The sequence below is a fragment of the Alligator sinensis genome, unplaced genomic scaffold, assembly GCF_000455745.1.
Source record: "Alligator sinensis unplaced genomic scaffold, ASM45574v1 scaffold528_1, whole genome shotgun sequence".
NCBI lineage: Eukaryota > Metazoa > Chordata > Crocodylia > Alligatoridae > Alligator > Alligator sinensis.
The window spans coordinates 1,028,576-1,050,704 of record NW_005841846.1 but is presented as its reverse complement, the minus strand read 5'-3'; the positions used below and the strand labels follow the sequence as shown (position 1 = coordinate 1,050,704).

General features: G+C 40.4%; 1 protein-coding gene across 7 annotated transcripts in view; it reads left to right on the top strand.

Moving 5' to 3' along the window:
* MTUS1 (microtubule associated scaffold protein 1) overlaps positions 1-22,129 on the top strand; it is a 164,092-nt gene that overhangs the window by 53,309 nt on the left and 88,654 nt on the right. For 5 of the 7 annotated variants that reach the window (XM_025207540.1, XM_006015860.3, XM_025207524.1 and 2 more), the window contains one exon: positions 12,722-12,892. In XM_025207540.1, the coding sequence (XP_025063325.1) occupies positions 12,722-12,892 (171 nt within the window). Of the gene's footprint in view, positions 1-8,840; positions 8,902-12,721; positions 12,893-14,547; positions 14,813-22,129 lie in introns of those variants that run through there. The other 2 variants (XM_025207547.1, XM_025207556.1) reach the window with 2 other exon arrangements.

Below are 22,129 nucleotides of genomic sequence, written 5' to 3'. Positions count from 1 at the left end.
ATTTTCAAGAATTGGTACAAGGTATTACACTTTTAACATACTTCAAGTAAATAGGAAAGTAATAATACAAAATTCTGTTTTAAAAGTGCTAAATCATAGCGTGTAAGAAACCTAGCATATTTGAAACCCATCAGGAGTCCTGTAATCCATTAAAATGAGATGCTTGCACAAATACTATTTGTGTTTTTATGTTCAGCAGCTTTTCCTAGACACTTTCTCTTCAGTTTCTCATTATCATGAGAACAGACCCAAGGAAACCAGTGTAGTATGTTTGTGCTTTTCTTCCAGTGCATGTCAATCCAGTTTCCAACTTCTAATGCTCCATTTTCATAGATCACAGAAAATCTGCAATGGCAGCACTTCAGGTAGTGATCTATAGGGCTGTTTGAAACTTTGGTCCCTGATTTTGTTCAGTAGAGATTTGGCTCTATTTGGTGGCCGAATCTCCGAATCCGAATCAAATCAGAGGACTCTTCAATCTTTCTGAATTGAATTGGAGATTTGGACATAAGAAAGCTTTAAATGCTTTTTCTACATACCTCTAGGTAGCAGATGGCTCGTGAACACTGCAATGCTAGGACGCATGGAGTGTCCCACAGAAGCGCAGGGGGCTCCCTAGCGTGCTCGGCAGCAGACTCAGAAGTGGACCAGAAGCACTTCCAGGTCCATCGGAGAGCATGCTGGGGGACCCCCTGCACCCCCTCGGCTCAGTGACTGATGCCTCCTGGGTCTGGGGGGGGGCACCTGGGGTCCCCCTGTGGCCGATCTCCAAGCCAGTACTTCCAGTCCACTTCTGGGTTTGCCACTGAGCACGTGGAGGGCCCCCCTGCACTCCTGTGGGACACCCCATGTGTCCCAGCATAGCAGCGATCGCGAGTCACTCCTGCTACCTCAGGGTATGTAGAAAAAAACTTTTAAAGCTGTTTCTGCGTCCGAATCACTGATCCTCTGAATTGGCATCAAATTATCAGATTCAGATTTGGCCGAAACAAATAGGGGACAGTGATCCAAATCAAATCACTATTCCTGATTCGGGCTGAATTGAATATGGATGGCTTCGCGCACCCCGATTGATTTACTGCTTGTTTGGCTCCAGAGCAGAACTATGGGAGTCTGTGGCCCTCAGCCATTTCTTTCCTATCTTTTTCCCTCTAGTGAGAGGTAGCCTGATGTCAAGCACAAAGCATCTGACCTAAGCTGGCTGTTGTCTATAGAAGCTTATGCCTCTTGGAACTAGTTACTCTAAGGTGCCCATCCTTCCTTGCCTCTTGTCTTTTCCCTCTGTAAGTAAAAGGCAGAGGAAATATATGACAAGCCTAGTTTAACACCATCCTTAACAGCCTTATCTGATATAGGAGTGAGAGGCAGTTTGGGGTAAACCCATTCAGTTGCACAGTGTGTGTTTCTTTGGCTGAATGATTTATACCAAAAGGAATTTTTTTCAAAAGTATTTAGTATTGTAAATACTTAAGTATTTAACAGTGTATATGGATTAAGCCCTAAATGATTGGACTTTAAATGAATGCCACATACTTTTTTTTGTAAAGCACTTAAAAATTAGTTAAGTATATCCCTATGATCCCCTCTACACATCACAGGTATCATGCAGTTAACTGGTTAATTGTGCAAACTTTAACACGAGCTGCACATACAATGTAGTTACACACCATAGAAAGCCCCAACCCACTATAAACTTAGACCTTAACAATGTGTATGAACTTTTATAGCTCATTGTTATTGAGCTTAATTGGCACATGTAGCAAGGTCTCCCCTGTGGCCTGGAGCTGACAGGGTTCCCAGCCACAGGGGTGCCCTTCAGCTGATGGGGTTTCCAACCACAGGTGTGCTCTATGCCCAGTCAAAGTTGGGAGTCCTGCAGCTGCAGGGACTCTAACCCCAGCAGCTGCTAACTTAGATCCCAGCAGCACAAGGAGTCAGAATCCCATAGCTTTTGATGCTTGGTCTGGCAGTTTAGGGCACCCCTGCAGCTGGGAGGGGATGCTGGGTCTGGCAGCTGGGAGTCCCTCAACTGGGGGGTGCTCCTGCCTGTGGGAGCTTGCTTCTTGCTGGTGCATGTATGTGGTATAGCAGGAGGCACGATTGTGTGGATTGCATGTTAGATACCATCACACCTTTTACCTGCACATGTAGAGGGGGCCTATTTTGCAGATGTAGTTAAAGTGATTGAAGTGCCCTTCAGGTCATTTTTTCCAACTCCCACTTTGCTATTCTAGCCACTAGACAAGAGCTACATTACAAACTGTTTATCCAACAACTTCACCTGTTTCAAAGTATTAGAGGACCTTTAAAATGTCAGTCTTTTATCATGTCAGGCAGCATTTTTAGGGTTAACATTTATTTCTGCCCCAATTTTTAAATCTGAAATTTGGGAGAAAATCAGGACTCACTCATATCTTCATATCTCATCTGGCAAAGAATGCATGGAGGAGGGTGTGGCAGTATTACATGGAAAGATATTTACATGTGTAGCTTAGCTACACAACAGTTGAGGAGAGGGAATAGAACCATAAATTTGCTTGGAAGTTGTGAAACCCAAATGGAAAAACATTACATTTTTTAAGGTATGGTGTTGAATAGTACCCTAGGGAATTTGTAGAAATGGCATTTTTTTAAGGTGTATAGAACTTGTCTTAACAAAACCTTTTGAAAAGTTGCAATCCTACCACTCCACAGAGGGAAAATTAGGGGGCCTAATAAAATTAGACTTTCACTTACAGGGCCAGATTAACCCTTTAGTGGTCCCTAGGCAAACAAAGTTGTGGGCCCCTACTTAATAGTGTATACTTTTTACATTACTTTTTTCACTCAATTATAATATGTAAAATGAGCACAGCTGGGCCCCTTTTTCACTTAGGGCCTTAGGCACGTGCTTAACTTGTCTATACATTAATCTGGCCTTACTCACTTATATGGGCACATTAGCTGTTCCAGCTTGGTCCTACATGGCTTTGAAGTTAACTAGTTGCACTTGAAAGTTGCTAACAACTTGTGCAGGGTGGTAAAAGTTTTTGTAAGTTTTATGTACTTGATTTTTTTTTAACTCACTGTAAAGCAGTTTGAACATAAATGAGAACTTGTGAAATGCTGTAATTTTTAAAACACATACACCCACATTTTTATCCAGAAAAACCTGATCTTCATTTTTCCTCGCTTTCACACCCAATTTAAGATTTAAATCTTAAATTGGGTGTGAAACCCAATTTAACCAACCAACCCAAGGACTTTCCTTAATTATACCTGGGTGGGAAGTGTTTCAGGGACAGATTTGAATTTCCTGGGGGAGGGGAGGAGGAACTAATTCCGCCTCTTCAAAATACTCTGTTTGCTCTTTTTTCCCCCTCCCCCCAGAACTCTGCAAACACAAAGGACTATTTTATTGAGCTATGGATGGAGCAGCTACAAATTGCTTGCAAATCTACTTGCTATCTTTACTAGCTAGAGCCTCTACTTTCCTATATTAAGCTCTCCTTAAAATCTTATATTGGGTAGCTGTAGCTTTTGGCCCTTCATTGAGCCTTGAGCTATTCTTAGCCTTTGCCACCATCACTTGTAGTACTTAAAAGATTTCTTGTATCCACTGAAGTGATTATACAGCTGGCCTGGTACCACTTAAGTGCATTTTGAGGCACTGAACTAAGTGCTCATAATAAAATTTGTGTGTGCTTGGGCTGTTTCCCCCCAGAAGTAAGGGTAAGTGTTATCAAGAATTGTGGTGGAGAAAATGAGGAAAGACAAGACCCCCATACAGGGTGGGAGGGACTCGTAATATTTCCTTTTTAAGTGTAAAATGTCATTTGCCTGACTCTGAGTCCAATACACAGGGATGAAAAATTACCGTCTTTGACTGGTTTAATGGATGTAGTACACCCTTCCTGAGGAACTTCTTGTTCCAATGAGACTTCTTGGGCCACTTACTGTTACACTGACAGACTACTACAAAGGGAATTTCCCAGTCTTTTGCCAGAAAATAGGAAAGGGAAGATGCAGAGTACAAACGTCGTAATAATGTACTCCAGTGTTACATGTATCGTCAGCATTCCCGTACTGACAAATAGCAGCAGGGGTGCTTTACACTAAAGCTGGTTCAACAAACTTTTAGTTAAAGCCCCTAAGCTGCCATTTTTTCAGTGCAGGGACACCGATACACATGACACTGCGGGCCCTTTTTAAGTAGAGCAGCTCTCAGAACCACTCTAAAGCCCTCCCTGCCCCCTGCTCCTCCCCCCTCCCCCGAGCATGTCTATAAACACCCAGAGCCTCTTCCACTGTTAGAGGACAATATACTATTTCCAGGTACATGGAGTGAAATCCTGTGTCAAAAATAAGTTCTCAGGTGCCATACTCTAGAGTCTACACATACATTCATCCCCTTCCCCATGAACATGCTGGCTCAAATATAAAATGGAAAACACAAAGCAGAAAGATTAGCACAAAACTGTGTATGGCTAAAGGAACTTGTAGCTTCAGCTCACTTGCTCTCCTTTCACCCCACATGGGGTGAAGGGAGAGCATCTTTTATTGTAGTCCAACCATGCTCATTTTCGTGGATGCTACGTGCGAAGTTACACTAACTATTATCTTCTGTGGAGTCCTCCTTTTCCCTTAAACATTGAGATAGTTTACTATAGAACTGAAACTGACGGGCACCTGTTGATATCCTGATTTTTTTTTCTGTGTTGAAGTTCCTTTTGAATATCATTAATGTGGGCTTCAGCTAACTTATCAGTAAGAATGGCATCAACCCTTGAATTTCACTGTAAGGCGTGAGGGGAGGTGGCTAATCATACCTCGACTAAATTCTTTAATGGCCACATCATCTGTGTCAGTTTATCTTCGGCAGATAAGGGCTCTAGAATGAACCATTCTTTCTGAGCTCTGCAGTATGCCTTTTCAATAACTTGAAATCAGATGTCTCATTGCAGATGGACGTGAGTGTAACTCATGGTTTTAGTCGCTTGTTCTCCCCTGACCTTCCTGAAGCTATTTCAGTCTTTCATATCTCTTAAATTTTGCCTCAATCCAATGTGAAGCAAAGAAGGAAGCATTCCTATATTCCTAAGACTTTAAGAAATAATGATTATTCTGAGTGCCCTAACTAAGAGATTTGAAGTCTTCTCATCTCTTTGCTTCCCCCCCTCCCTTTGCTGATCCAGTTGAAAAACTGGAAAAAAATGAACAAGGGGAAAAAAATGAACAACTCTTCCTAAAGCTCTCTTTGTACCAAATACTGCCTCTGGGATCTCTCTTCATTGGTCAATGCAGCATTTCTGCAAAGATTAATTAATGTTGTCTTTCTGGACATTTAATTTATAATCGGCTAGTCTGGCCTCGGCATAACAGAACCAGTTGATTTACAGTCCTTGGGAAGAATCTCACTGGGTGCCTCCACAAGGGAAGGTAGCATCCAACAGTCATGGAGTGACAAACATGACCCTTTTTTTCCCCGTGTCAGTCGGAGGTACTCTGCTCTCCTTATTTATATAGATGCTGCTGCTACTGTTGTCCTGCCTCAACATTTGTGGAAGAAAAATGGAGTTAGAATGGACTGGTCATTCTTTCTTCTTGGAGGTGAAATGAGTTGAAGGAAATGAAATTAAGTAAACGAGCAGTAAAATTGTTTTGTTCAGATCACAGGTCTCAAATATAAAGTAGATCAGGTTCTCAAAGTTGTATCAATTACTTGGGTAGATTTGAACTTCCTTCTGTGCCAAAAGGCTTTTTGAGGCCAGATTTAATAGTCCTAGGATAAAATTGATACTTTATACCCTAGCAATAGAAAGTATAATAAAATAAAATACACGGACTCCCAGATTCAAGAAGGGAGAATTTTTCAATTTGGGCAGATTTTATTTTTGTCCATTCTAGTTGACTATGCACCATGGGATCCAATATCCTCAAGCCTTCCTGGCATATTCCCAGGCTTTTTGTACACAATAACTTGAGCTGGCACATTCTTGGTTTTAACGTGCAGCACCCGAAGCAGGGTGTATATTGTAATTGTATGTGCTGAGGCGGGTACTAAGAGGACAGGCATTAATATCATCTGAAAATACATCTGTGCTTGTGAGAAACTCTTCCTTATGAAGCAAAGTATCTCAAGTATGAACTCAATTCCAGCAGAGGAATTTTTTGGTACTCAATCACTGTTTGATTATTTACAGACATTTGCTGGGATAGGATACATTTATTTATTTATTTTTTTACCCTTGAATTTTCTCTAAGAATAACTTTTTTTTTCTTTCTTTTTTTAATGACTGTCACAGCAAGCCCTTTCCTTCTCATGTAAATCTATGACAAATTAGTCCAATAAAATGGAAAACTGGTACCCAATACCTGTAAGCAAGACTAAAAAAGCAATTTCAGGCTATCAAAAGCCTCTTGATTTACATCTGGCTAACTTTTTTTGAGAGCTGGATTTTTTCCTTTGGGCTCTGAGAAAAATCCTGATAGCACTGCCAACAAAAACTTGAGTGGTCAGAACCATGAAGCAGCTTGATGATATATTTTTTTTTTTTTTACACTAACTTGAAAAAAGATCCAGTTTGGATGGAGTCTTTCTGCACCCATATTCCAGTAGGGAAAAGGAGATCAGTGGAAAGCCTAAGGATCCAGTATATCTGGACTTCACTTGTATCACAGTTTGGCTGATTCTCCTATGGCGCTCTCTACACTTAAGGACAATGACCAGATATCAGTATGTGAATCTATCAGCTTTTGTCTATTCTAAATAAAATTGAAGCATGATATCTTATTTGCAACAATATCTGTAGGCCAGAGCTGATTTCCCAAATAGCTGTTGTTCCTGCAAATCATAGCTATGTCTTGTACCTTGCCCCAGCAAAGCTTGTTTTATTGGTTTTTGTTGTTATCAGGTTCTGATTAGCTGTGGCCTTCCCACACTGAAAACGGAACAGTAGAAGAGGCAGAGAAAATGAGTACTCTTCTGCCCCACTGCCGTTTACTCTGTGCTCCAAAGGTTCATTTTGAAAGGGGCTGTCGGTGGGAGGAGGAATGAACCCTTCCCTCCCCCACTCCAACCATCCCTTCTATCCCTGAACCACCTTTATTTTCAATAATAACATGTTGCCCTTTGGAACTTATGGCCAGTGTCCCAGTTTTTGATAACATTAACTTACAGGAGGAAGTAATATGCAAACATGTACATGGATGGCTGCTGGCTACCCTATTACATTTCTGGCCTGGTGCTACTGGGTCCTGATGACCTGTGCCAAGGAGGAACACTTCTGTAACAACTTACAGATAAACCAAAATGATGTTGTAGAAGGCTAATTCAATAATGATTCTGATGCATGTAAGTTGTTCTTTGATCCTGTGCAGGCCGGGAGAGACCCAAGCCCTTTTCCGTGCTGCACACGGGCTGTGGCCAGCAGCCCGGGCACGCCGGGTCGGAGAGGGAAGGCTGTCGAGCTGGAATTAGGCACAAACGCTTAGCGGTAGTTTAAAAGATTGTTTACTTACACCGAGATGGCAGTGGTGTAGGCTGGAAAACTTGCTTGAGTTGCGGTTACAGACAGACAACAAAACAAAACTCGAACCTGCAGGGCACAAGGGTACATCGCAAGGGGTTTTCGGCAATGGGAAGATGTAAAACACGAGGGTACGTTGCAAGGGGTTTTCGGCGACGGGAAGATAAACCTGCAGGACTCGAACCCGGGTAGAAGAGCTCTGGATTCACTCACATGAAGTTTGCTAGGCTCCGTGGGTCCGGTTCTTTTGCGCGCAGGAAGGGATACGTCTGGGCTGCGATCGACGACGGGGAGAGGCTAGAGGTTGATCAGACCTCTGTTGCCTGCTTGAAATGCGCTGGGTCCGTAAGGATCCGCAGTGCTTAGAGATCTTCACACAGCGTGAAGTCTCCTCCTCCTGGTGTTCGTGGAGTCCTCCAACTTGGGCGGAAACCACTCAAGCCCTTTATACGGCTAGCAAGCCAATCACTAGCCGCCACGGGGGAATAATTTAGAACTGACCAATAATGGGACTCAAATTAGCATACAAATGGCGGGAACTCTTTGGAACGAGCATGTCTGTGCTGCAACAAAGAAATGCACCCTGCAAAGAAAGCTTCAAATTGGCGGGGAATTCTCCCTTGCACTGGGGTTCTCTTTTGCAGCAGAAAACTCCACCGTGCAAGGAAGCTGTAATTTAGCGGGGACAATTTAGCAGTGCTGAAGCACACAAAAACAAAAATCACACCCTTTGGGTTGTGACAGATCCATCATGGTATCCCTTAGCTGATCAGACTTTAGTATAAACGAACGTTTTTAGAGGGATAGTGGCAGTTTTTAACTCTTCTTGTCTGACATGTTTCTCTAAGCTAACATGTAATAGCCAAAATGACTTTAATTTTTGTCTGCATCTTTCATTTTTATTTTTTGTACAGTAATAGGATTTTATGAAGTCAGCTGCATTCTTTAACTCTTATTGCTGCTGTCGCCTGTGCTATATGTGAGATCCCAACCAACTATTTGTTTCTGCAAAGTACTTCTACTGTGCTCATGGATGACTTCACTTAGCTCAAAGTGAGATTTGAACTTGAAATATAGTACAGCAGTACTTGATATCCAAGGGATACTTAATAAGCAAGGGAACTTGCAGCGTACTGTTAAGTATTAATTATGCTGCTGCATTTATTACGCTTTCTTAACAATCTCATACAATTATAAGAATGTTTAAAGGTTATTTTTGGTAGATGTGGCTGTTCCCTTGTGCTTTCATGCACAACACTGCTCTTTATCTATTGAAGCTGTATCATGGAAAACCCAGACTTGTGTCCCTCTTGTAGATAAGATCTTTTCTGTACGTCAAAACTGGATATGGTTTGCCAGCTCCAAATTACTGAACAAGTTGAGCATTTCCAAGGTAGGTTTGCAATTGTAGAAAAACATAATTCTGAAGTTAATATTAAGGAAGTGTAAAGCCATTTATGTTCAAAACCTGTTTCTTTCATGTTGAATTTTAAATATTTTCCTTTAGGGCTGCAAACTAAAGTTGTGTGTTTGTGTGCATGCATGTGCACAGGCTTAGTCTACACAGATTCCCAGTTCTGAAATCCTCAAGACTTGTGCTCTTGCTGATGACTCCTAGATTTGAAATGTTTAAAGGTGGCATGTGTAAATGATGCTTGACCTTCAAAATTAGTAGCATCTCTCCCTAATGTTAATTTTTAGTTTAACAGCTGCTTTACTATGGTATTAATAATGAACAACCTTTAATACAAAAGACCCATACTTACTGCTTCCCATTTGGAATATAAGCATCAATTCCCATAGATCCAGTATCTATACACAGAGATTCCCTTTGTTTCAAAGTTGGCAATATACCAGCTTAAAAAACAAAAACAAGAACACAAGCCTATAGTCATTAAGGCAGTGATTCTCCCTCTTCCTAGCTGTGGGGCACCTCTTGTTTGACTCAAGGCACTCCTCCATAACTTGTGAATTGTGCGTTGCCCCATTTTAAAAATGAATTTATCACTTTGCTTTATCTCCTTGCAGAGAGGCTGAGCAGCAACCAGGCAGGGAGGAGCCTGAAACTGCTCTTGCTTTCTCACACCTTTTGGAGCCCTTCAAAAGATCTTATGGCACCCCTAGGTGCCCCAGAACCCTGGTTGAGAATCACAGCATTATTGCAGATGAAAAACTTGAGTTGGGATTTGATGGGCGGTGGAGAGTGGGAGTGAGCTGAAGATGTCCTGTTCCTTCAACTGTCAGAAGTTCTCTGCCATTGACAAAGGTCCTGTTTGAAGTTCTCCAAGTGCCTTTGAAGTGGTATAAGCAACCTGGGGTGCAGACGTTCATACCTGAGGAAATGATTTTAAAAATCACCCTCAGAAAACAGAGGGGTATATTTGAAGGGTTTCATTGTAAAACCTTTCTTGAACCATCTGCCCCCTCCAGCACAACATCATAGGTGGGGCTGGGGGAAGGTTGCTCAATCCTCTGACATCCCAAAGTGGGGCAGAGAGTGAATGAGTGTTGCACAGTTGTCTTTGGGAACCTCCAGAAGCTGAGGCATGCAGGGATTCATGTTGTCTATGCCTTGCTGGAAAGCAGTATAGCTCCATTCCTTTATGGACATTTGGAAATGCTTTGGGCAGTTACCTGTCTTCATGGAACTGAGGAGCTTCCTGGAGTAATTTCATTTTAGTCTGACAGATCTCTAGACTACTTGCTACTGTGTAGTTATTCCAACAGGTAATGATGATGGTTGTCCCTCTCTTTGGTTTTCTTTTTGTTTTTTATTTTTAAGCCATAGCAGTTAAAAACTGCTTCCTCATGCTATTCTCTAGATTTTATCTATTGAATAACATCATAATCTTGATGATCTTAATTTCCCTCTGGACTAGTTTCCATTTTTGTCATAGTATCACAGGAAAGCAAAGTGAAAACAAACACCATCAGGTCACCTCGTCAATCCAGCCTCTTGTTCAAGGCAGAAACATCCTTATCCTAAACCTTTCCAGCCAAGTGTCTAACTTCTTCTTAAATGTCTAGGGATAGCATCCACAGCTTTCTGGGTAGTCTGTTCCAATGCTTGACCCACCCTCATAGTCAGAAAATTCCTCCTAATATCCAACCTGAATTTCCCCTGCTGTAGTGTCATATCAGAGACTGGCTTATTCATAAGGTCCAGAATCGTGTATCATTAGTTTTTGGACATTTGTAGAACATCTTTTAGGTGCTACATATACTGTGATAAGATGCATGGCATCCTCAGCTCTGAACATTAAGACATAACTGGTGGCTAGCTAAACAAATGATTTTTTCCCCTTTGTTATAAAGTTTAGTGTATTTAAAATATTGCAAATTCAGTTTACACTGTTTATACAGTTCCATAAGTTCTGAAGTATTATTTTATGAAATACGTATTTGACTTAAATATTACAAATGCAAATTATGTCTTTACCAAATGAGGGTTTTGCAGTGCTATTCAGACACCCGTAGAAATTCCAAAAACTTACAAATGTTTCAAATGTTAAGCTTTTCTCGTATGTACAATACTTCAAGTTGCTGGCATTTTACTTGCCTATTAGGTAAATTCTCAAACCAAGTGTTTTGCCACATTTCAGAATTTTTTAATTGAAAAGTGTAATGTCCTTGCGTGTGTTTCCTGAAAGTAAAAATCTGAAAACCAATACTAACACCAAAATAAGTGGTAATACACTTGCTAAAATACATTTCACCCCTTCTTTTTAATATCTTTGCTGCTGTGGATTTTTTTCAAGATCAGTTTGATTTCACTGAGATTCTGATTTATGATTATAACTAGAGTTTATAGTGGAACAACTGCTTCATCACTGCTCTCAATTTATGTAGGTTCAGTAATGCAAAAGCAAGTAAAAATGTATAGATAAGCATTGCTTAAAATTAAATATTAAATGAATTGGTAGTCATTTTGTCTTGACACTGCATATGCAGTCATACAGCACCACCTAGTGTTGAAATTGTGTATATTAGATTTAAAGGGGAGAAAGGTTTCCTACCCTTTAAAAAAATCTTAAAGCATTTTTTTATCTTTATACTAGTCTTCGTTCTTTAATATTTGATATCCAAGAGCAACCTGGACTATTGGCATGCCTATATAAATTGGAGCACTATAAACTGGCTATAAAGTAATAGAGCTAAAAAGTACTGAAAATCTAACAAAAATGTAACAAGATTTTTCATTTTATTAAAGATGAAAGCAAGGAACCTTTATACACTTCCATTTTTCTAGGCTGTTATAATTTAATCTGAATTAGTCAATTTTTAAGGAATGGTTCTGGAAGTCTAGTTGGCTAAACATATGTGAAATTGCAAATTGTCCATGTGTAAGAGTTGTCTTTGTTAGTTATGACCACAATAAAAATATCTGAAAATGACCTGTAATTTATTCAGTTACATAAGAGTGGAGTTAACGTTTCAGGCACTTCTTTGTTCAATCTAATTGATACCATATGGCATTTTATTCAAAAACATGCTTGCCAGTACAGCTATTAATGGCAACATGATTTAAAGATTTTTGGCTTGGCAAAACAGTTTAGAAACTGTTTAAGCAATTGTGTGAGTTACAGTATCATTTGCTGCTTCTATTCACTGTTTGCATTGATTTTACTCTTGCATGGCTAATTTTACTTTCCCAAGTACAATACCTGTTGGTTTTAACTGTCCCTCATTAGCAATCGGCATGTAGGAACAGATAACAATCAGCCTCCCTCCTATTATCAGCTATTAGGGGAAATATTTTGAAAGCATAGGGGATAAAAGGCCCTTTTGGAGCCCTTTTCTGAGGTAGAGGTAGTCTGCATTTAGGGCTTCCATTACAGAGAACTATGCCTTTTGCAGTTAACTTGTAGAATTTTCTGTTGTTGGAAGATGAGCACTTGCACAAAAGCAGTCTGATTTGAGAGGTTGGTGTTTTCGATCTAGGCAAACTGTTTTTATCCTGTATTCAGTGGGTAGCTAAAACTTGGAACTTGAAGCTTCCATGCTTCCTCTTTGTATTGTAGAAGATTTGTCAGGGCAAGCCTAAATTGGACTAAAATGTTGAAGCTGGTATGTCCTTTTTAATATATTGTGTACAATAAATCATATCAAAGTGGCCTAAAACTGTCTGTATATGCATTTATTTAGGGACAAATTTATCCTTGTACTTAGTGGTAAATGTCACTGAAGTGTTTTTTTCTCTCTTAAATTAATAGGAGTGGGATCCTCTCCAAGAGGGATTTCTGCACCTGTGAGAAACTCTCCAGCTTCCTGGTCTAGTTCTGGAAAATCGCTTCCTAAATCCAAAGTGCCAGTACTCAGAAGAACACCTAGCATCTCTTCAGTCAGTAGCACTCAGAGTGAGCAAAGTACTTGCAGCAATAATTGTAAGTATTTTGTCAGTTTTTAAGTCTTTCTCTGGGGCCGCATCATTCTTGGTTGAAAAACAAAATTCCTTGAGGTCAGCTTGGGACTAAAGGTTTTGCTTGCTTTATGCTGTACATGCTTTTCTGGAAAACGGCGTATAACTCGAATTCACATAAAGGGAACCCACTTTACAATGTAACAAATAGAGATACATTCCAAGACTTTGACTGTACTGACCCCCAGAACCATTTCTACCACTTCTACAAGATGATTTTGGTACTCACCAACAGCAGAGAGGGGTAAGAGAGAAGCTAGTGGGACGCTTAGAAGCTATAATGGGGATGAAAACTACAGAAACATGTGATACAGACAATAAGCAAGGAGCGCAGATCTACACAGGAGGCTATATATTTTGGTGCATGTCACTCCCACAATGCACTGCACAGAGCAGCTGACTGGGCTTGCACCACACCGATCACATAGGAGTGAATTTACCTTGTGTATATAATTAATTTTTGGTATAAAAAGGGTCATTGCATGAGAGCAAATTTGTACATGCAGAATCCACATTCAGCGAGGGAAGCCTGTATTGCTCAACCAAGGACTCATGGCTTTGTCCCTTCAGAATGTGGGCTTTTTTTTACAAACTTCTTAACAGGCACAACTAGTTAACTGTATTGAAAGATCACTTCTATGCCTCTGAGACCAAACCATCCTGTATTACTGAGCAAGATGCTTACTTCTGAAGGGGTTTTTGTACACAGTTAATATAAGCATCAATAAATCTGAATTTTGTGAGTGGGATTTCTACAGTAATATTGAAGTAGTGCATCAAGCAGTTTTAGTAACATACAAAGTTTTAAAACAAAACGTGCAATGTAGACAAAACTTAGTGGATATTTACTTTTGTACCTAAAATATCTGTGAACTGATAAGTTGCTTACACCTAGAAAAACTATCTTGATAGGTGGCACACCAATAAAATTGCTAAATCTAATGGTCCTATCTTTTATTCTCTTAATATCTTCATGTATTGATGAAGACTCTCAGCACTTGCAGGAATTTTAAGAAAGGGGAAAATGCACAGAAAGAACACAACTTAACCCATGAATAGGGAAAATGACGCATCTAACAAGGCTATTCAAATTTAAATGAGTGGATTCAAATATCCTGTCAGTGTCACAGCTGTTTTTGTCCTGAGGACTAAGGAAAGGATTTGCTTTTATGCTAAGTTGTTTAAAATAAATCTGTTCTGGATGAATTGAAGATTCTGTCTGTTCCTCATTTCCTTAAAACTGTGAGTTTTATTTTTCTACTATTTCCTTCTCCTTAAACTGAAACCTTCCATGTGCTTTTAAAAATTGGTAATTAAATTTTACATAGCTTAATCTCTATTTCACCTATAACCAAACTGTTTCCGTTTCCCTGACAGCCATGTTGACTTTTGTGGTTCAGTTTTAGCACCATATTTGAAATTTGTATGGAGGTTGTAATTGCTTTCTTGTCTTTCTTTGTTAGGAGGGGAGGGGAAAAAAGGTTCATTGCTTCATAACAGAGAGAGATGTATTCCTTTCAGAGTAGTATCCGAACTGATGCCTCTTATTTGCTAGCTGTTTTAATCCATTTTGTCTACTGCCTTGAAGCTTACAATTTTTTTCCACTCTAATTCACTAAGAGCAAGCAGGAGGAACATGAGGGGGTAACATGGCTGCAGTCGTTCTGGCTTTAAGCTCGCTTTGATCCTTTTTAAATGACTATACCAGGAGGACTCCGCAGTTGCACAGAAACTGGTTTTTCTTTTAATAATTTCATCAATTCTACACTCACACCACCAGCCGATTCAGGAAACCACTATGATATTACCTTGCTGACCTTGCTGGTAGTGGGATCTTACAGCTTTTGTATTATTCCTTTGTTAGCCACGTTTACTGGGAAAAGAAGTAGGTTGTATCTTTGTTTGTTTTTTTCTTTTAAAAAATGTTTGATTTCTTGTTTGAAAGTTTGGTAAAATATATCATTCAAATATTTAATTTGCAGGTTTTCCAATTTCTAAAATTTTAGAAAATGCTAAAATTTAAATCTTTATTTCAAATTGTATAATCATTCTCAATCTGAATTATATATAGTTAACATTCTGTGCAGGTAATTTTTTTTTTTTGGGTGACTGAACCAAATTGTAGGGAACCAATATAATTGACTCTTTTTAATGTAAGGTTCTTCTAGGTGTATGTATAGTACTATTTGCTTATGTCTGCATAATACAATAAGAATCAATTGCATCAAAAATAGTTTTTAAAAATTAGCTGTCAAATTCCTTGGACACTCAAAGGTCAATATAGGATGCCTGTCCAATGAGCTAGTGATGTAAAATGAAAGATGTAGCCCTGTGTATAACACTGTTGGGAAAGGATAGCTTGCTAATTTAGAAAATTCAGTTTTTACTTTTTCTAATGATGGAAGTGGAGTCTTTCTTTTGCTGTGTCAGCTCAGTCCTTTGTTATGTGATTCACTTAGACAGTTAGTAGTTTCCCATGGCAGTCATGCTGCCTCTGAGTCAGTCAAGGCTTGGCTTTTATAACCCTCTTATCCTCTAATGAAACTCTCATCATGTGGGAAACTTTGACATAATGACTTGTTTTATGCACAGTTCAACATAAACATATTTCGCACGTGAGCTAATTTTCAGTGCTGGCGTTGAGCACCGAAAAAATCTAATTGAAGTAGTTTTACACTTTTTCCTTGCAACTCCAATAATAGGCACTGTTAAATAGACTGGTCAAACTTGAAAGTTTCCTGAATTTCTACTTGCAAGCCTTAAAACTTAACCTTTTGTTTCTTATACAGGAATAATTGCATGCTTTTGAAATAATTCCCTTTGCAAGATGTTAACTTACAACAACTAACCTTGAGGATCCTATGGATAATGAGTTGGGATAGCTCTGGTTCTCACAACGTTGTTTGATACTTAACTGAGATTTTAAGTCTGTACTGGTACACAGAGCAATATGAGGGAAAGAGGATTAGATGGATCTGACCTAGGTGGATTTCATAAGGCATAATACTTAGCCAGGCATCTTCTCAAAATTTTACTTAGGCTGAACTCAGTTTATAGGGAACACAGGGTCTTTGTGCTTGATTGACTGTAGGGATTTTTGGCATCTGAAAGAGACTGTCTTGTAGGCCATGTCTTCAGTGAGCTGAAACCTAGGCTTTCCTTCCAGTCTGCCATACTAGAACCCACAGAATCTTCTAATTTCTCCATAAAATGCTGATGCATTCTCTGCTGCAACCTCGAATGTCAGAAGGATACTTAATCCCATTAATACTCATTTGGTTTATTTGCTTTATTTCAAAGAGGAACTTCAAACAATGTGGTATTTTTAGGTACCTGAAACTCTCCCAGCTCTGAGCAAAATATGATTACGTAGTATATCAAATCTATGGAAAATGGTATAAAGCTTCCTTATATGAAAAGAATTAATACAACCCCCCCCCCCCCACACACACACACACACACACGCACACACTTTTTTTTCACCAAAAGAGGTTACTATGAGAATGGTCAGCACCTGATAATTCAGACACACTGTAGTGGTAGGGAAATCATAATACAAATTATTGGACTCCCCACCCCCAAGGGCTCTCTAATTTTGATGTTGCCACTCCAATCCTCTCTAGTGGGCGGTGAAGACCAAGAATCTGATCATGCTATATTTCCTTTATTAAAAAAAAAAAAATCAGGATTAGATTACAAATCTTCATAGATGATTATTAACAATAAACTGTAACTCTTAAAACTGACATAAAAATACAGACGTATGCAACCAGAAATGTATGTTTAAAGGTCAAGTCTCTGAGGAGATTCATGTCCGTGTGTTAGCTTCTGTAGAGCTTCACTTTTTGAGATTGTCCTGCAGATTTCCATGAGAAGGGAATTCATTTTCATTGTCCAGTGCTGTCCTTGTTAGTGTCTGATCTTGTCCTCTTGTTCAGGTAGAAAATATCAATGATTAACCATATTTCTCCAGAGAGGGTTTTTGGGAATTTTTGCTAAGTAGGATCTTACATGCCATGTTTTAAACAGTTCCATACATTTAGGAGCTTTGAGCCAAGCTCTGTCCCATGGCAGCAGCAGCTCTGGGAGTTGTTTTGCTCTATCTATTTCTAGTATTGAAGGTTTTTGCTGCTAAGTTTTAGTTCAGTATTTCGCTTAAATTCCATCAGGTTGAGCCATCTACATTTTCACTTTTGGTGCCATGGGTTAGTGTGTCCTAAGTAGCCTTCCCATGAGCAGTTCAGTTGTAGAGAATCCCAGTGTAAGTGGTATAGACTGATATATCAGAAGTGCAAGAGGTGGATCTAGGTATCCAGGTTGTAGTCACGTTGGTCTACAGGCAAAAGGAATAAAAGCTCATGGAAGACGTGATATCTTTTATTAGACCAACTAGATATTTGCAACAACAAAAAAAGTCTTTATTTGCAGGCTTTCGGGCACAGGCACCCTTCATCAGGCATAGGACATTCACAATCTTTGCAAAGTTCTCCTAGGGAGAAATGAAAATTCGTATTTCACAGGAGAGCTGAAGGTGTGGTGAATCTATGAATTTATGTAGAAGCTGTTTCAGAGTTTGCACTCTCAGCTTCTCCATTGCTCTGGAAATAGCAGGGACTATCAATCTGATGTTGAAAATCAGTTATCTGCAAACTCTCAGAATAAATTGGAGGTAAACCCATGTCTATTGTCTGATACAAGAACTTCAGGAACTCCATGGCTTGCAAATATTGGCTTCAGTTTTTTGGATGATCCACACCAAAGAGGTCTGTAAGTAGAGCAAAATCTATATCTGGAAAAATAAAAGTCTACAATAATATGTGTGTACTTCCAGAAAAACGGATCTGCGAATCTGTTGCTACCTGTTGCCAAGGTCTATCTGAGATCTTTGTAGAAATCAATTCCTCTCGGGACAGTCTTTTTCCTATTATGTTCTTCTTCACCTTCTGCTAAAATTGAGTTCGCATACTTTAAGGAGCACAGACCATCTGTCTGTCATGTGGAGGTCATTTTGATCCTGACAACACCAGGTCTGTTGGAAGTGGCCTTCCGTAGTCCTATCCCCCCACCTGAATTATTTCTACTAGCCTTAATGATCTGCACATCATACAAAATGTCCTTTCTTGTGACATCTTCTGCATCTCACATTTAGGGCTGGACATTGCCAGTTATAGATTAGTGTTTTGCCATATCTGCCACAACTTTCTCTCCCTCCATTATTAATTTCTTTATCTCCTATGCCTTGTTTATTTTTCCTGTTTTTGTTCTAGTTTAAGATGCTTCTCAACATCAATAGACCAAAGAGACGACATATCTGTTAAGAGTTTTACATATCCTATTAGCTTGCAGGTCATACTGCTACTTCTCTTGCATCTCAACATTTTTTAAGCTTTTGCTAGTATGAGTTCTGGATCTAATGGCAATCATGTTGATAAACTGTCATCTCTGCAGCCCACAAAAATCTTGTCTCATATGAATTCTTTCAAAACTCTATAATCCCTGTTCAGCAAGAGGTAAGAACTTCAGTAACAAGGTTCTGTTGTTTCCTCCAGTTCCTGGCATTTCATTAATTTGGCCCATTTGTATATAACATTCTATTTAGTTTTAAAATGGGTCTTAAAGACTCTTGATAATTTCATTCTTAATGAAGAATTAAAACAAATAGAAAAGATGGAAGTTATTTCTTTATACTGTTTCTTTTCCTTCACAGTGAGTGGAAGGACACACAGAGTATCATCCATGTCCTGGTAATTCTTTGTTGTGGGAGAGGCTATTTCCCTAGTATTCTTGTTGTTCTGAATGGCTTCAGTCTTAGCAGAAATTTCAAGCTTTATCCAGTGAGGCCAGATTCCTGTGTTCCTTCAGGAACTCTAACAGAGCTATCTGTTGTTTTATCTTGCTGGGATCCTATGATCCCTGCTGACTTCCTGCCCCTGGGGCAGGGGGCTGAACTCTATGATCTTCCGAGGTCCCTTCCAGCCCTAATGTCTGTGAATCTGTTGTGGCCTCCATAACTGCTCTGGGATTTTAGTTGGTTTCCTCCCAGCTGCAATGCAAATTCTCTCCCTTGACCCTGTATGCCCTCTGACAGTCTGTGAACTCTCCTTCTGAAACAGGCACCACTGGCTCCAGCAGGCTGTCCTACACCTGCCCACTAATGAGGGGAATCAGAGTCCGATTGACCTGGTGAGCAGGGTGCATGCCTTCTGTCTGCAAGTTTTTCAGTGCTTGCTGCTTGCTGGTGAACCCTTCCCTGGTTGATGACTAGTCTTTGTGTTCCTGTGTCGGGTGCAGGACTTCAGCCTTGATTGGGATCTTTGCCCCTTGGATTCTGACTAGCCTTGGCTGGGATTCCTACCCACCTTTCTATCACAGCTTCATCTGAGCCTACCAGGCCTACTTCTGACTGGGACCCCAGGGCAAATACCTGCAATTCCTAGAGTGCTGTAGGGAACCCCTGGTCCGTAACCTGGCCTTGCAGCAGAGGGCACAGAGTCAAGCCTCTGGAAGCTTCATCAAGCTGATTCACCTTTTCAACTTAGTCTGGTCTGCCTGGCTCTGGGCAAAACCTGTGGCTGACCAGCAGGGCCTGCACTCTGTCAACTTTTGCTTTATTCCTCCTGGCTGAAGTGAAAGCTGCCTTCCCTGTGGATGAGCTTGCTGTCCTGGAGGACTGCCTCTGCATGTGAGAAGCCCTCCGTGATTGGAGCTCACTAGACATGTCCCCTCTTTTCCCTGGCCACCTCACCAGCCACAATTTCTGCCTATTTCTCTGGCCATGTGCAATCTCTCTGCCCATAGATGATGTGAAAGTGACACTTAGTAGTAGCAACACCGGAGTGTCCTTTGGCACGAGAAGTGATGATATTGAGTGGCAGCTGCTGCATGGGCCTCTGGCCATGGGCACTTCTTATCCATCATTTGTACGCAATAGTGTTGGTGGCCTGCCCTTTCTGTGAGGAGGAGTTGGAGAAGTCTCTCCTAGACTGTCCCCAGCTGTGGCTGCTCTTTTCTGTTCTCAGTGCTGTCTTTGGTGCACTGGACTTGGACTTCTCCAAGACCGAGTACATTTCATACCAAGTGGCTGAGGAGAGCATGATCTACTTGGCCAGTTTTCCTCTTGGACCAGGCCAAGGTGGTGACCCCAAAAAGCCTTAGAAACAGGCTCAGGGGGACTGACTGTGCCCTACAAATCTTTTCCTTAAGTAAACAGTCTGCTTAAAGATATGGAGGAGGGCTATAAAGCAGTAGTGAAGAAGACTGAGCACGAGTAGCTTTTTAATATGGGAGAAATACAGCTAGGTAATGTGGAAGAGCAAGAATTTTCAAGAGGGTCAAGTGTTAACTGGAGTACAGAAAGAGATTAAGCAGACTTTTTGCCTTTACATATGGAGTTATACACAGGCCCTTGTTCTATCTGTAACTGAGCTCAAGCTGTGCCTGCTTCTTTCCCAGCTGTAAAGAAAGGCACTTTGTGACTGAAAGGTTGTTCAGCATCCTTCTCAACTACACAGTTGGTCCAATAAGACATCATAAAACAAAAACTATTGCCTTGCTCAGTCAAACATACTGTCTCTAACTTTTAGGACTAAAAAAATCATCTAACTCTGCAGAGACGAAGAAAATGGAGTCAATAGACCTGATCCGGCTACAACTGATTTTTGTGAGACTCATGGTTATGAAGTGTTGAAGTGAATAAATATAGGTGGTCTATTTTTGATATTTTCAGGCAGGCCTATCTAAGTGGTGGCATACAGAGGATGCAAGGTTAGCACCTGCCTTATGGACTGTGGCCTGGATGCCAAACCTTCCACTACTTCTGTTTCTGTTGCTGCTGGGATCTCCAGGTTCCCTTCCCAGCTTCTGCTTCCCTCCAGGTTCCTCTCCCAGCTTCTGCTTCCTGCACTCTCCCTTGCGGGTAGGATGAAGTGTCCTGTAAGGGCCCAGGGAACCTGTTGCCTTTGTGGGAGGGGGAGGGAGCATGGGACCCACCTTGCAAGGAGTGAGAGGGAGCATGGGGCTTGGATGGCGTTTAGTTCTGGGTTGTGTGAACTATGAGAATTGGTAGACCACAATCTCTCAAGCTGGACTGACAAAAGTTTGCATGGCACTAACTTTCTGAAAGTGTTTGTTTGAAGTTTTTAGTGAGCTGTATATGGTATCTCCTACTTGTCAATATGTAGTATATGCTTCTTGTTTCTTGATATGCCTGGAATGTGTATGGGTCTTTGAAGCTAATCTAGTGAAACTGGTCTTTCAGGCTCATACAGGTAAAAAACAAACAAAAAAACTAAACAAAAAAACCCTAATGCAACGATATATTGTTAATTTCTCAAAGATAGCTACATTTTTAAATTGCCTTGCTGATTTGCTATAGTAACTTGCTCTTGAGCAATTGCCAAATGGTTTTGTATTAATAAACTAAAGACTGGTCTCAAACTGCAAATTACACAGAATTTAGTACACAAGTATGCGTGTTACTATATAAAGAATCTACAGTGCTTTCCTGGTCCTATAGAAAATGGCTCCATAAAGCTTTACATTTCATCATATCCAAATTGAATATGATATTTTACTGTGGTCTTCAAAAGTGTTTAGATACTTCTCAAAACTTTAAGAAATACAACTATGTAGTTACTGGCAGCTGTTGTGCTAATGCTAAGTGCAACAGGAGACAATTTGGTTTCCCAAATAAAGACTAGAAAATAAAGCCTTAAGCAAACCCTTAGTCAAAAGCTATCTTGAGATGGTCATACTAGCAATGTCCTTATCTATACCCATCTTCTTTCCAGTGGTACCTGTCCCCTTCCCAATATTGCTTCTATTCCCCCACTCCCTCACCTCTCTCTCTCCTTCCCCCCCCCCCCCCCCCTCCCCCCCCCCCCCCCCCCCCCACTCTCCCCTTCCCTCTCCCTCTAGAAAATGCCAGCCTAGTGACAAGGGTATCTTCATCTGTGTGTATGATTAGTTAACATAATTCTATTGCTGTTGAATCTGCAGCTGTTTGAGGTGAGGGCACCTTCTGGAGATAAAAGCAGAAATGGAATGGACATAGTGTTAAGTGGAAAGAAAAGACGACGGGTTCAATAGATGGAACAGAACATGGGAAATCAGGACATCAGTTCTATTGAACCCTTCCACTGACTTGATATTAAGCAGTTTGTCAAAAGATTAAAAATCTGTTTTATTGTCACTAAAAAAGATG